The following is a 15,071-nucleotide window of genomic DNA, read 5'->3' on the forward strand; positions in this document are numbered from 1 at the left end:
ACAGAGTTTCCTGTGTGCCTTGGGTAGCTCCATCAGTGGTCAGCCCCCTAGTGTGTGGGAGGGGATGAGCCCCACAAACTCTCAGCCCCTTGAGCCTGATGCCCAAGGTCACCACATAGGAGACTGTGGGAAGACCAACCATCAATTCCCTTAGTTCTCCTTAGAGCCTTGCTCTGGTCTCCACAGTTGCACAGTGGGAGGGTCCTGGGCTGGGGTCGAGTCTTTACAAAAGATCTGCAGAAGAGTGTCCTCCTTTTGATATGAGCAGCGCATAGAGGCTAAAGCAACCATCTGCCCATATGTGCATGGCCTACAAGTGCTGGAGCTGGATAGGATCATTTTGAGCCCTAAACTGAGCCTAAATGCCCTATCATACAGCAGCTCAACAGCCCCGCTGGCCCTGAGGGCATGCCAGACTGGCCTCATGCAGACCACCATCACCCCTACCCTGAGTCACTCCCTTCCCTGGACTCCAGGCAGGTACAGAGTCTGGCCTGTTGCCAGTGCTGTCTGCTGAACAGCACCAGGTGCTAATTGCTCCACAGTGCACTTACTGAAGTAAGCCTAGACTCACCATGACTGATGGCAGTGATACCATGGTGGGCTTAGCTCTCCCCTGGTTTTGTAATTGGCCCACTGCCCAGGTACTGGATGATGACCTGGAGTGTGCTTTGGGAGTGCTGGAGTTTCCCCTGTGCCAGATCCTCCCCTGTGCAGACCTCACCCTTGAGCAGCGCTTCCAGCTGGATCACTCAGGCCTGGACAGCCTCATTTCCATGCGGCTGGTGCTTCGGGTAAATATCTTTCTCAGTGGGTGGGGCTGGCGTGGTATCTGTTGAATGCAGTATCTGTTGAATGCAGAAGTCAGGAGAAAGGTTTATATCTCCAGCTACTCACTGGGTTATTAATGCATTAAGGAAAAGTTCAGAGAGCTGCTTCCTCGAAGTTTATGAAAACTTCAACAGGCTGAGTACACAGTAGGGCAGCAGGTTAATTAAGTACAGTCTTAAATGCTCTCAAGGGTATTAGTAATTTTGCTGTGAGGGCCAAAAGTGCAGTCTCTTTGTTGCCAAGAGAAATTTTCATAAAAGGTATCAGCCATCATCTCTTTGTTGCTTCAAATCATGCCTCATCTAATCTTTCCTTCTAGAACTTCGACATTAGACTTTTCTCCTACCCTTGATCCATGCCTCATTCTTACCTTCTGCTCCCAGCTAATTTCCTTAGACCCACTTTCCTTATCACTGCCTTTTACTATATCTGGCTTACTAGTTTATTTCAGTATGGTTTTAATTTCCATAGTGATTTTTTTTTCACCTTTAATTGCATGTCTTCCAAATGCGCCTGGTCTTTTCCTTGGTCATTGGTAACCTTTGCATTGTAATTTGTTAATTCTGTTGTCTAAAGATTTTGGGAGTTTGGGAGTAACTTTTTTCCCAGTGTTCGATGGGTAATGTGACACCATAAAGAGACTTGAGGGAGACAAATTGTCTATAATACTGTCTTTACACTATGATCCACAAAAGGATCTTGGCAATGATTTTTGCTGTTTATCTCTTGTCTTTGTCTTCAGAATGACTGTTCTGTGGCTGTCATGAATGTGGCCAAGTGTTCTTTCTGCTGGGGAGGAGTGCTTTGTCTCAGAGTAGCACAGGGCATTATAGACCTAGGTCCATTGTTATGTTATTTTAATGGGTGTAAAAACTCAGAGGAAGTCTGAATATGAACTAGAAACCCTTGAGGATGGTCCTATCAGATGATATGTTTGGGGAAGACTTTCCCTCTAACTGGAATACAAGCTAAGACAGACACCTCTTGTTAATTGGTCTTTGTTGCCTGATGGAATTCTTATTCTAGATTACTTTTTTACTGAAGAGATTTCAGTCCCATATTTATTTCTAGTAACAAACTTCCCTAGGAGAGGGATTGTTGATTGACAGCTGAGGGGAAAGGAGGTGGTAACAAACTACTCTGTCATCTGCTTCTAGTTCTTACGTGTGGAAGAACGAGAACTGGGAAGCCCATACACTGGACCTGATGCTGTAAAGAAAGGCCCTCTGTTCATCAAGAAGGTGGCCACCAACCAGAGTCACACAGTCCCATCCCAGGGAGAAGGCCCTGCAGATGTGACATGTGCCTCGGATCTTGCCTCTGACATCAAGGGAGCCTCCAAGAGTACCGATACCAGCAGTGCTACCACCAAAGCCACTGAGCCTGAGCCCCAAGAGACAGGCCTGGAGCCCAAAGGCAAGGACAGTGCCAAAGGGCTCTGTGAGTCCATGGGGAAGAAGAGGAGCCCAGCTACCATCTTCCTGACTGTCCCAGGCCCCCACTCCCCAGGGCCCATCAAGTCACCCAGACCCATGAGCCGCCCTGCCTTCCCATTCGCATGGCCACCCACAGGGCTGGCTCCCAGCATGTCCTCACTCAACTCCCTGGCCTCCTCCTGCTTTGACCTGACAGATGTCAGCCTCAACATTGTGTATGCATCTCTCTGCTTAACCTTTTCTAATATAACCTGCATGAAAAATAGGTCCTTGTATGGAAGAGTAGATAGGAGCTTATAGACCTGCACAAGTCCAGGTTTCTCACGTCTTTACAAGAGGCAGCCTGGACTAAAAGGAAGAAATGGGATAAAGGGGGCAAGCCCTACTCTAGGCCTACAGCTCTGGCTACATAATAACTTGAGTTGTTAAGGTTCCTTCCATAGAAACATTTCCTAAATTCTGAATATAGGGGGATAACATGAAAAGTTTAGAATGCAGACTTACATAATAAGTGGCTGCCATGTATTAAGCACTTCCTATGGGCTTAGCATGTTATCTGATTTAATTCAATCTTCATTATAACCCTATAAAACAGAAGAGACCATTATAAAACCCCAATTCCCTCAAGCCAGCACCACAAACAATCAGGATATGAGGGCTAATCTAATCCACTCTAGGGTTTAGTTATGCTTTCTGCTGAGAAGGATAATTACACTGAACACTGGGTGGAACCTGGAAGAGAATTGTTGACACAGATGAGTCTGTGTTCCTCACATAGACATCCTTCTCTATCTTCAGGTGAAGGGAGAGGAACAGTTCTTACTGTGACAGGCCCCTCTTTTTTTCCACAGAGATGGGGATCCTAGGCAGCGACAGTTGGGTGAGATTCAGCTCACAGTACGCTATGTGTGTCTTCGACACTGTCTCAGGGTGCTAATCAACGGGTGCAGGTAAAGAGATTCGGGGGCCAGGGAGGTCCCCTGGAAGTATCAGGTGACCATATAGCAGGGGTACTTAGGGTGATGGCAAGAGCCATGTACTCCTAAGTGATATTTGAGGACCTACAGACCATGGGTGGCAAAAATCCTCAAATGGACATGTTGAGTGGCTGTTCATTGTTGGTGCTGATGGGCTCAGGAGTCAGAGGCTCTGCTCAGACTTACCACTGTCTCAGGTGGCCAAGGACAAGTAGTTCTTCTAAGCAGGAACCCCAACTACCTTGGGAACAAAGATCTTGGCTCTATCCCAGACAGCACAAAAATGTGTTCAAAAACAAAAACCCAGCCAATATCTTGTCCTTTAATTCTGTAGGCTGTGCCTACAGAGGATTTTAATCCTCTAGCCCATCTAATCCCCATTGGCTGGTACAGCCTTCTCCCAAATGAGTACTCAGGGACTCTCTTTCTCTGCACATCAGAAACCTGACACCATGTACCAGCAGTGGAGCTGATCCCTATGTTCGCATCTACCTATTGCCAGAAAGGAGATGGGCAAGTCGCAAGAAGACCTCAGTAAAGCGAAAGACTCTGGAGCCCCTATTTGATGAAACGTGAGCAGGGCAGGGCTTAGCAAACCACCTATTTTCATAGCATTGCACACTGGCGGGTGCAGGTGGAGGGAAGCCTGGGGGCTGGGCTGAAAAGGATAATGTGGTCTGACCTTATGACACCTATATACTTTTTAGTGGGGAAGAGGGCTGCTAGCGAAGTTTATTAATGTGATCAGCTGCTCACATTTGCTATTCTGAAGAGATAAAATGTTCACAGTGGTAGAATAGTGCATATTCCCAGAGCTATAGCCTATCTTCCCTCCCCCATAACAAGGTTGGCAGGTAAAAGATTCTTTCTCTTCATCTATATCCTTGACAACAACACTTACACAAATAGTCTCTCAGCAAGTCCTTTAAATTTTTTTTTTTAAATTTATGTGTATTCCACATTTGTAGTAGTGCCTTTGGTTTGGAGTCCAGAAGAGGGTGTTCTATCCTCTGCAGCTGCAGTTACAGATGGCCTTGAGGCACCTGATGTGGGTACTGGGAATTGAGCTCCAATTCTATGCAAGAACAGTATCTTAGTTAAGGGTTTCTATTACTGTGAAGAGACACCATGACCACAGGAACTCTTATAAAGGAGAACTTTTAACTGGCTTACCTTTTCAGAGGGTTAGTCCATTATCATCATGGTGCATCATGGTGGTGTGCAGGCATATATGGTGCTGGAGAATGAGCTGAGAGTCCTACATCTTGATCCATAGACAACAGGAAGTGGTCTGTCTCACTAGGTGTAGCTTGAGCATAGGCGACCTCAAAGCTCACCACCACAGTGACATACTTCTTCCAATAAATCCGCACCTCCTAATAGTACCACTCCCTTTGGGGGCTATTTTCTTTCAAGCAGCAAGTGCTCTTAACCACCAAGTCATTGTATTCTTGGTATCCTCCTCTGCTTTGCAGTCCTAAGACATTTCTAGCCAGGGTGGTAATATGATTCTTCTTTTCCTCTTATTTTAATTAATCATAACTAAAAGGTCTATGTCTTTCCTCATCAAGAAAGACTGCAAGAAAGCCCATCCAACACTCACTGAACTCTATGACAGGGGCACACCATCCACAGCCACACAAGTGGGCACTACCTTGAAGGATAACTGACACAATTATACACAAAAGAACACAGGAGAGAACATCTGGCTATCAAGGCAATCTGTTAGACATTCTTTCTACAAATTACAACAAGATAAAAGCCAGAGTTATCTGAAGGCAGGCCAAGCAAACCCCACCCTAGATGGAAACCCAGAAGTAAGGTTCCAGGAGCCTCTCTGATGAGGCTGATTATGACAAGACTGGTACAGTCCTCTGAGGGACACCGTCATTATTGTCCACGCAACGTCAGCCAGCCTACCTCCTGAGCCTCTGCTGTCAGAACAGAGGGGGTGAGGTCCTCTGGGTGGGTCCAGATGAGGGCAGCAGTGAAACTGCTGTTTAGAGTCAGGATGCAACACACTCCAAACAGCTCACCACGGGCAGTTTCTCAGCACTTCGTGGATTTAAATGACACGTTACCTGTGAGCCTAGGAGCTAGTGTTGATTCTGTCACTTGTTTCAATGGGAAGTGAAAGAAACTATTTTCAACAAAGGTGACTACATGTAAATCTCATTTTTAATGTTTTGGCTTTTAGATTTGAATTTTTTGTTCCCATGGAAGAAGTACAGAAGAGGTCGTTGGATGTTGCAGTGAAAAACAGTAGGCCTCTTGGTTCACACAGAAGAAAGGAGTTGGGAAAAGTAAGTAGTTGTCATTTCCTTGCAGCACAACACCTGACAGAACCAGCCAGCTCTTACTCGAGCAGAATATGGAAGGAGGGACAGCCTCCTTGAAAGAACTTTGTTTTCCTATTCAGGCCTAATGTAGAAATATAAACTAATGTATAGACTTTAACAACTTTGAGAACATCCAGGTTCCATATTCTCTAAGTATGTGGCATCTACTCCAGTAGTATGTATTATTTTTATAAATAGATCATTAAATAAAACTTGGGTTGAATTAGATCAAGGTTTCTGTGTTAACAGAATTTTACTTAAATAAGAGGAAATATAATCCCAGAAGTGTACCAAGAAGACTCTGCCATGGCATTCATACAGTACCGTAATTTTATTTTAATAACTACCTTCTGCACTCAATCTCTATGCCGCCTACTTCTATAAAACTGGCAGTATTTTCTGCCTATGAAGCAGATGGTATTATGCTCATTTTTATGGGTAAGATTTTTATAATCATAAACTTGAAAGTTAAACATCTGTAATTCTTGAAGATATTCTTTGAATATCTTAAATTGTGTTCCAAAAAGGAACAGCTTTTGTTTTGTTTTTGGCACAGGGTCTCATTACATAGCCCTGGCTGGCCTCAAACTTAAGAGTTCCACCCGTCTTGTCCTCCTGAGTGCTGGGTAGAAATAGTTTTAGAACACTGAGGCTGATGCTTGCATTCTCTCTGGAAAGGCCCCAGGATGAAGGGAAATACCCTGATGGATGAATGGGGAAGGGGTTCAGAGAGCTCCACCCATAGCTGAGGAGTTATTGTCAGTCAATAGGAGGGGTGTCATTCTTCTTTTGGGGCATGACCACTGGTGGGTTGCCTTTGCTCCACACTATGCACATATGAACAGTACTAATTGGATTTAGTGGGTTATTAAAAAAAAAAAAAAAAAAGACATGAAGTTGGGATGTGGCCATATGGCAGGTGCTCTAGTGGGAGCTAGGGGAGGGAAGTGGGGCATGTGTGGGTATGTCTATATTTAATTGTATATATGTATGAAATTCTCAAAGGATACATAAAAAAAATACCCTGATGAACAGCCCCTTCATCATGCTCAGCCCAGTTTATCCCAGCGTGTTCCCATTTAACACAGTGCTAATAATTGTGATTGTGTAGGTACTGATTGACTTGTCAAAAGAAGATCTGATTAAGGGCTTTTCACGGTGGTAAGTGCCTTTTCATTATCACTGTTAACTATGGAGGTCACTATCTCAGGCAGCTGCCCGGGTCTCCAGACTTCCCTTTCAGGGCTGTTTCACATACTTGGGAATTATGGACTGTAGGCCTGCCTGTAGCCTTCTGTAAATACAGAATTAATCCTGGCTAGCAACTCCTGACAGTTGGGTTCAGCTGTCTCCAGAGACTGTGCCCCACATTCTCATTATTAACACAAATTCAAACGTGACTGTCTTACAGGTATGAGCTGACTCCAGATGGACAGCCCAGTAGCTGACAAAGAGCTGTTATCACCAAATGTTAGAGCATTTATTTGTCGGAAGTGTATGTTGAATGAACCCCAACTACATGACTGGACAGTAAAGGGGGGATTGTGTAAAAGAACTATTTCTGGCAGTTCCATTAGTTCAAAACCAGAAACTGTTCACATCTCATTTAGGACTTGCTTGAAGGTAATATGCAAGAGAGAGTGCCCTGTCTCCAACACCGGGTTGGGGTAGCTATTCACAGAGCAGCTACCAGCATTCCTGCTGAAGGAGGGCGGTCCTGTGGAAATAAAAAGTGACCAAACTCAAGCTGCCCAGAGCTAACACTGCCAAAGCCCTTTTGGCTGATGTCTGTATTGCTTGTAAGCCTAGACATTTGCCCCTGGTTCTGACTTGGAGCTACAGTGTTAATTCCAAGGGGCAACAGTGTTAGAGCAATATCTTTAAATATCCCAAGTTAAATGCTCTGGGAAGGCCTAGGGACAAACCTCTGGCATATGGCATTATTTGCATAGGAAAATTTAAACCTAGCCACCTAGCCCCAAACCCAGTTCTACCTCGGAACTCTGGGTACTAGAGGCTGCAGAACAGTCACTTCCCAAGAAGAAAGGGAAGCTTTTTTTGAGACTTAGTTCTGCTGTCCTAAGGAATTGCTAGGTCACATGTTAGAAGGAATAGATGTAAATTGTATATTTAAACAAGTGCCTTTTACACATTTCAGTTTGTAAGACCAGAATTTTTGTTCTCATGTTTCTTGGGTGATTGTCAAGGTCACATCCTCATCTTTCAACAACTCAAACAACACTCCCTGCCGTGTTCTTTTTGTCTCAATGATGCTTTTATTTATTATTATTCTGTGTACGATGTGAGCAGGGGGTGCCCATGTGTCACGGCACACATGTGGCAATTAAAGGACAACTTTATGACAGAGTCATTTGTTTCTAACACCTTTACATAGGTATTGGTCAGGTTTGCAAACAAAGCACTTCACCCACTAAGCCATCTCACAGGCCCTTCTCCCAAAGAATGGAAACAGAATGGGGTTTGTCTCAGCACTTGGACCTCTGTGCATTTAAGGTCAGCCTGGTCTGCACAGTGAGTCCCAGGCTAGCTAAAGCTACAAAGTAAGACTGTGTCTCAAAATAACACAAACACACACAACCCAATAAATTACAACTGGACATGGTGGCTCACACTTGTAATCCTAGCACTTGAGAGGCTGGCCTTTCTGGATTAAATAACAAGATTCTGTTTCAACAAAGGAAAATGATAGTATTTGGTCACTCAAACTTGTAGGTTATTATTTATTATAGTGTGTAATAGTCATTAGTGTGTAATAGTCATGGCTCTAACACACCTATCGAATGTGAGATAGCCTGGTCTTTGGTTTCTCCTACTGTACACCTGTGCAGATGTGTCCAGCTGCTGTGTGTCTAGAAGTATCCTGAGAACAGAGTAGTGTGTCATCTTTTCCGATGGCCAATCCATACTGCAATGGCCTCTTCCAGTGCAGCACTTTCCATTTAAATAATTCTCAGTGTTGTTTACAAGCTCTCTACTAGGTCACATGCTAAGCAACTACAAATATATGTTTTAGTTTATATTTCAATTGAACCATAGACTACTTGATGCATATTTCAATTGAACCATAGACTACTTGATGCATAATAAAAGTTTTTGCAGATATTTCTATTTTGTTTGTGTATTATGTATGTGTGTGAGAAGGGAGACTAGAGGGTGCCCCTCTCCCTTTTTTCTTTGATCAAGTAGGCTAGATTGGCTGGCTAGTGGACCCTGGGGATCCAAATCTCCATCCAACCTCTCCAGTGCTGGGAACACAATCACTATTTTTTATTAACATTGAGTTCTGAGGCACAAATTCATATCCTTGTATTTGCAAAACACCTTTAAAACTGAGCCAATTTCTCAACCTGATTATTTCTATTTTAAATAAATTCTCACAATAAAATATGGCAATTGATAACCACCTTACCTTATGATGACATTCATTTCTCCCTAAATAGACAAGTATCATGGAAAAGCACCAAAGAGAAAGGGGTATATCATTAAAAACATTAGTCACCCTAAAACTAGTCACCCTAAAACTGATGGTGGCTGATAGGTTTTCCCCTATCATTCCCCCGAACCCATGAAGAACTGGAATATTACTTACTTTACTGTGATAAACCATCATGATGAGAGCAACTTAAAGGAGTTCATTTTAGCTAATGATTCTAGAGGTTCTATAATGACAGGCTGCAGCATGGCTGCAGGCATGGTGGTAGGAACAAGAAGAAAGAATTCTCCACTTAGACTGAAAGCACAAACAGAAACAATGAACTACAAGTAGGTTGAGTCCTTAAGCTCCCAAAGATGGGTCCCAATGAAGAACTTTCTTCAACAAGGCTGCACCTCCTAAACCTCCCAACAGTGACCAAGAGTTTAAACATCTAAGCCTATAGGGGTCATTCTCAGTCAAACAAGAATGTCTAGTTAAATAACAAACATGGTTAATTTAAAAGTATCACAGGTGATGTTTCTAGAGAAAAACTGAAGCAGTGTTCAGGAATTAAAGGAGGTCACAACATGAAAACCAAAATTTAGTAGACATCAGAATAGAGGCACTGTGTGAGGACAGGACCAGTTAACAGCATGTAGAACAGCTAATCTCTGCTACTGGTGTGTAGGGTCTGAGAGTGCACAGAGCCAAGCTGGTGTAAAAACACCTAAAACTAGAAAATTGGTTTAGAACCTGCTACCCTGTGGAGCCTTGTTAACCAAGCACAAACTCACACTTATGTTGCTTATTAAAAGGCATGATGCATATTAAAAGGCATGAAGCTAAGGGAATATCAAACTGAATGATGGCTACAAGGTATCAGCAAGGAAAACATACCAATTAGGCTGACAAAGTATTCAAGTTCTCATGGAAAAAATACAGCCTAGCATGATAGCACACACCTTGAATCCAAGAACTTGGGAGTCAGAGGCAGCTGGATCTCTGAGTTCAAGAACAGTCTGGTCTATAAGCAAGTTCCAGTATGTCCGGGGATACACAGAAAAATCTTGTCTCAAAAAACAAAAAATATAAAACTAGAGCTGGAAAGAGGGCTCAGCAAGAACACACATTGGGTGGCTCACAACCACCTACAAGCTCTATAGCAGTGGATCTCAACAGGTGGGTCACAACCCCTTTTGGGGGCAACTTACTCTTTCATAGGGGTCACCTAAGACCAATGGAAAACATATTTATTGTGTAGCAAAGTTACAGTTATGAAGTAGCAATGAAAATAATTTTAAGGTTGTATTAAAGGGTTGCAGCATTAGGAAGATTGAGAACCATTGTTCTAAAGGATCTGACACCCTGTACTGGACTCACCTTGGACTTACCTGCACTCATACACATACCCCCAACCTCCACATATACACAATTAGAAATACATCTTTCAAATGTGCATATACATAGTTCTGTGGCAGGCTGTTGCTGACACAGAGGGCTATGGGTGTGGTAGCAGAGCCTGAGCGCAGGAGTTCTCAATATGAGGGTGGTCAGTTACTTTTACCTTTCAGTTTCAAATCCTTTTGAAAGAACTGATGTTGGACTTAACATCAGAGGGCAACTAAAGGAGAGTGGAGGAAGATGGTGGACTTTTCTTCTGATGAGCAGTTTTCTTTAGCTGAATGCTTTATGGGCAAAATTTACTAGCTCATGCTCTCAGGTACTGCCACCATGGCATGGTCCTCTGTCTTAGCAACAGTCTGCGTCTTAAGTTTCTTAGCTGAGTGGACTGAGTCCTGTGGCAGCTACCCCTGAGGCAGAGGTGCTTGGCTATGTTTCTAAGCTCATTTCTTGTCTGCTGCCCTTAGCTCTGGGAGGTAGTATTTGCTTTCTCAAGTTGCTGCTTGGTACCCTATCAGTCTTCCTTCCCCTTTTAGTAGTCAAACACCTTTTATTAGTTAGCAATTCTTATATTAATGCTTCCTGTACAACGTGGCTCTGTCTATTGAATAACAAAGCATATATTCAAAGTTTTATGATGACCAACAAAGCAACAGAAACACAATGGAAATATGAAAGCTCCAAATCAGTAGTGGAGACATTGTAAAGAAATATTAACCACCTCCCAGTAAGAAGAGAGGGGGTGCACAGAAAAACACAGTAGAAAATACAAACCGAATGGTAAAAGACCTCATTTGTAACACAATAAAGTAGTTAAAATCTAGAATAGCAACTAATAGTTTGAAATAAAAGCACAGCTATGTATGTTGCTTCAAAGGGAACCACTTGACAATAAAATGAAACAGATATGCCCACGAAAACTTTCTATTCTGTTTATATGGACAGGAGCAAGCATGTTAAGAAAAGGCTGCTTCTCTTCAACCCCACATTGCAGGCCATGTTGTGAGACAAGAAAGAAGCAACTTTTATGTTTAATGTTGCTAACTCAAAAATCACTGAAATCTCCATCTGCATTGTTACCCACAAAAATGGTACTGCCTCACGTTGCAAGTATGTAGCCTAAATGGTTACACACAGCAGCCTCCCTACAACTCAGACATTCTGGACACACACACACACACACACACACACACACGGATATATACACTATATATGTGTACATATATATGTGTATGTACACATGTACACACACACAGTCTAGAAAATCTGCACACAAGTGCAGAGGATGTCATGCATGTAAAATCTAAAGTAATCTAAAGGTCTAGAATTCTAGAATTGACCAGAATATTTTTAGCAAGATTGCTGAATAAAAATATTTTCAAATTGCTTGTTGCTCTCAGCAATTAGAAAATGAAATCAAAATAGAAAAGATAATTTCTAAGTGAGGGTAGGCAGAGCCAAAGAAGCTGCTTACATAGCTTCCCTGGCCTTAGGTCAGGTAGAGGACTTCCCACCTCTGTTCAGCATCCAAACTTACATCTGTGACATATAATTCACAGGAATTAGATTAGAAAGAGGCATATCAGGGCCTTTCATTCCAGATACAGACTCAGCAGAGACTGCTTCTGATGGGACCCTCACTGAGAACTCTGGTCATAAATACATACAGACCCCACAGGACCAAGTCAAGCCTCCAAGCAGTCCAAGATCACACAGAGGTGAGGTACATTCAGTACAAGGACTCTTAAGAACATGAAGCTGGGTACCAGGCAGAGAGAAACTTTTTTCTTTCCATTCCATCTGCTTATGGATGCATGGAACACCTGGAGGGCCTTGTTCTCAGGTGGCTCTTCTAACAATGTTTATCCTCATTGCTCAAGCCTTCTAGGAAGATGAAGAGTTGGAGAGTATAGTGATATTTTGTTTGTAATCTAACAAAGCTTGCCTGAAGATCAGAGTGCAGAGCTAAATCACTAGTTAGCCACACACCTATTTAAGAGCTAAGCCACAAGTTAGCTACACACACACACTCAGCCACTAGTTAGCCACACACCTAAGCCACTAGTTGGCTATAGGGGACAGGCAGTGATAGCTGCATCTTTAATCTTGGCACTTGGGACACAGAGGCAGATGGATCTCTGTGATCTACTCATTAATCAATCTAAAAGAGAAACAGAGTTCACACTTTTGATCCTAGCACTTGAGCTGGCATGCCTTTAATCCCAGCACTAGAGAGGAATATAAGGCTCAGCGCAGTCTCAGGGCAGTCTGAGGTTTGATAGACACTGAGGACAGGATCACCCCTTTTGAACCCTGATAGAACTCCCCAGTGGCTTAGCTGCTTTGCTTCTCTGATCTTTCTGTCCCCCACCCCTCAATATCTGTCTCTGGTTTTTTATTATGAATGATACAGGTAGATACTTCCAAAATTCCCCAGTGATTTTTCACTAGTAGAAAAGAAACTGCTTCCTAGAACAGTTACTATTTTCCAGCCAAGGAGGATAGACACAGACATCTCAGGTTCCCACTTGACATCAGCTGGGCTGAAAACCAAATCAGGCAGCTAAGTGCAGAGGCCTGGGACTGTGGACAGCAGAGGAATTCTGTCAGCTTGGACAGTCAGGCTTCTGCTGGCTGACTGAATATGTGAGACTTGTGACCATCTCCAGTCTCATGTGTGAACCTGAAAGACTTTTCTAAGTTTCAGTGGGGGTCGAACCATGGAAGCTGGGCAGCTGGACCCACATGATATTTCAGTTTCTAAGCAAGGACTTTCACTGTGAGGCAAGGCTACTCACCCTTGTTTTGGGAGGTGGGTACTTGTCCGCTCCTGGCTCTGACTCTTTTGGGGTTGTCTATAGTTCCGTTGGTAGTTTCAGGAGGGATGGGTGACGAGTCCGGTTAGATTCTTCAGCCTTGCATAATTGCTTACCTCTGCTGAGTGACAGCAAGCTGTAAGGTCATTTCAGTGGGTCAAGTAAAAAACTCATCTGCTACACAATGCATGCATAAGCTAGTGGGAGCTATTGCCAGCCCACTTGGAGAATAAATGGTTTGATTCTTACCCATGGCTGTGGTTCCTGAGGGTGAACTAAACTTCCCATTTGCAGGGTACTGACACCACAGCATCAAATATTGAACCACAGAAAACCTATAGGCAGCTGCCAAAGATGGTTCATCCTCATAAAATTCATCCTGGACCAGGGAGGTTGTCAAGATTTTGTAGAGAGTTTTCGACACTGTCATCTATCTGAAAGGTAGAAGGAGGAATATGAGATGAAATAAATGGTAGCAAATGTGCTAGAACAGTTAGTGAATGAGTTGCTATGTACTGTGTAAGAGGACCTCAAGAAGGCATTGAAGCTATGGTGCACAGAGCATAGCTGATGTCAAGGAAAGCTCCAGAGGTTTGAATTGCACCAGGCCCTTACGAAAGCTGGATACTGTGCCAAGGGTAACAGACTGCACCCCGCTGAGGAAGGAGACTTTGGAGTAACAAAGCATGTTGGGTCTCAAGATCACTTCCTTGTACTGATGAATGAAAAAGTCTATGACATCAGAGTGGGAGAGATGTCAGCATAAGAATCTCCCTAGATACCCAGAGTTCCATATCACATGACATTTGGTTCTGAGGTACCAGTACCAGTGGTCAGAAGAGAGCCATCCCAGATGTTTCTCCTGCTGATCTTCAGGATTTCTTGAGTCTCATTTTTCCATTAGCCCCAGGCCAGATGTCCACTGGAAACTTCTGTGATGTTCTTCAGCCTGGCCATGGGGTCACTGCAGCCTCCAAGTCCAACACACTACCCAATAGCTGTGGAAGAAAGTGAGAAGGCCTACATTGCCAACATCCCCTCTCTTCCTTCCTCAGAATAATCTCAGGGTGAGTCAAGAGGGTTGGGTACCTCACAGTACAGTACTTGGTTTGTCTCAAGTATTTTTTAGACGGAATTTTTAAACCATTCACTCAGTATTCACAGGAAGTTCCTGAACCTCAACACTCAGAAACTGACAACATGAAAGGCTGGCTAGTGCAAAGTAGGGCTTGGGCCTGGGATGAACAGCACAGTCCTTTATGGTAAAGGAACTGGGCATTTATCTGAGTTTGCATGCATTTGTCTTACCATTAGCTTCTAAAGCAGATGACTGATATAAGCCCCCTACACACACACACACACACACACACACACACACACACACACACACACACACACACGGTGTATCTCACTGATTAATCCAGTTCAGGGAGTTCCCCTCTTCACACCAATAAGAACAAGAAAGCATGCAGCCTAATTTTGGAGCTGCAGAGAGTTCAGAGTAGATACTGATTTTTTTTCCCCTATGTACATAGAAGCAACTACCACTGACATGCAGCATTTTCGGTTTGGGATATACATGCTAGAAAATTTGCTCATGTGTATAAGGACACATGCTGACAGCAGCACAGTTCTCCATAGCCAAGCCCTGGAAACCACTCAAAGGCCAACGCTCAGCACAACGGAACGGCGAACACTCTAGAGCAATGAAAACATACATGGATGCACAGCACAATCATAATGTTGAACAAAAGAACATTAAGATAGCATAGATGCTATAATTTTTATAAATGGAGGCAAATATATTGGTTTTGGCATGCTCATGAAAATCGCCC

The 15,071-nt window shown here is 43.4% G+C and overlaps 1 protein-coding gene across 2 annotated transcripts in view; it reads left to right on the top strand.

Moving 5' to 3' along the window:
- Positions 1-8,706, top strand: part of Esyt3 (extended synaptotagmin 3) — a 45,268-nt gene extending 36,562 nt beyond the window's left edge. For both annotated transcript variants that reach the window (XM_051206452.1, XM_051206462.1), the window contains 7 exons: positions 645-794; positions 1,989-2,482; positions 3,119-3,217; positions 3,685-3,816; positions 5,442-5,547; positions 6,695-6,744; positions 6,995-8,706. In XM_051206452.1, coding sequence (XP_051062409.1) covers positions 645-794; positions 1,989-2,482; positions 3,119-3,217; positions 3,685-3,816; positions 5,442-5,547; positions 6,695-6,744; positions 6,995-7,031 — 1,068 coding nt within the window. In that variant the 3' untranslated portion in view covers positions 7,032-8,706. The remainder of the gene's footprint in view (positions 1-644; positions 795-1,988; positions 2,483-3,118; positions 3,218-3,684; positions 3,817-5,441; positions 5,548-6,694; positions 6,745-6,994) is intronic.
- The last annotated feature ends 6,365 nt before the right edge of the window (positions 8,707-15,071 follow it).

This window comes from Phodopus roborovskii, unplaced genomic scaffold, assembly GCF_943737965.1.
Source record: "Phodopus roborovskii unplaced genomic scaffold, PHOROB, whole genome shotgun sequence".
Taxonomy (NCBI): domain Eukaryota; kingdom Metazoa; phylum Chordata; class Mammalia; order Rodentia; family Cricetidae; genus Phodopus; species Phodopus roborovskii.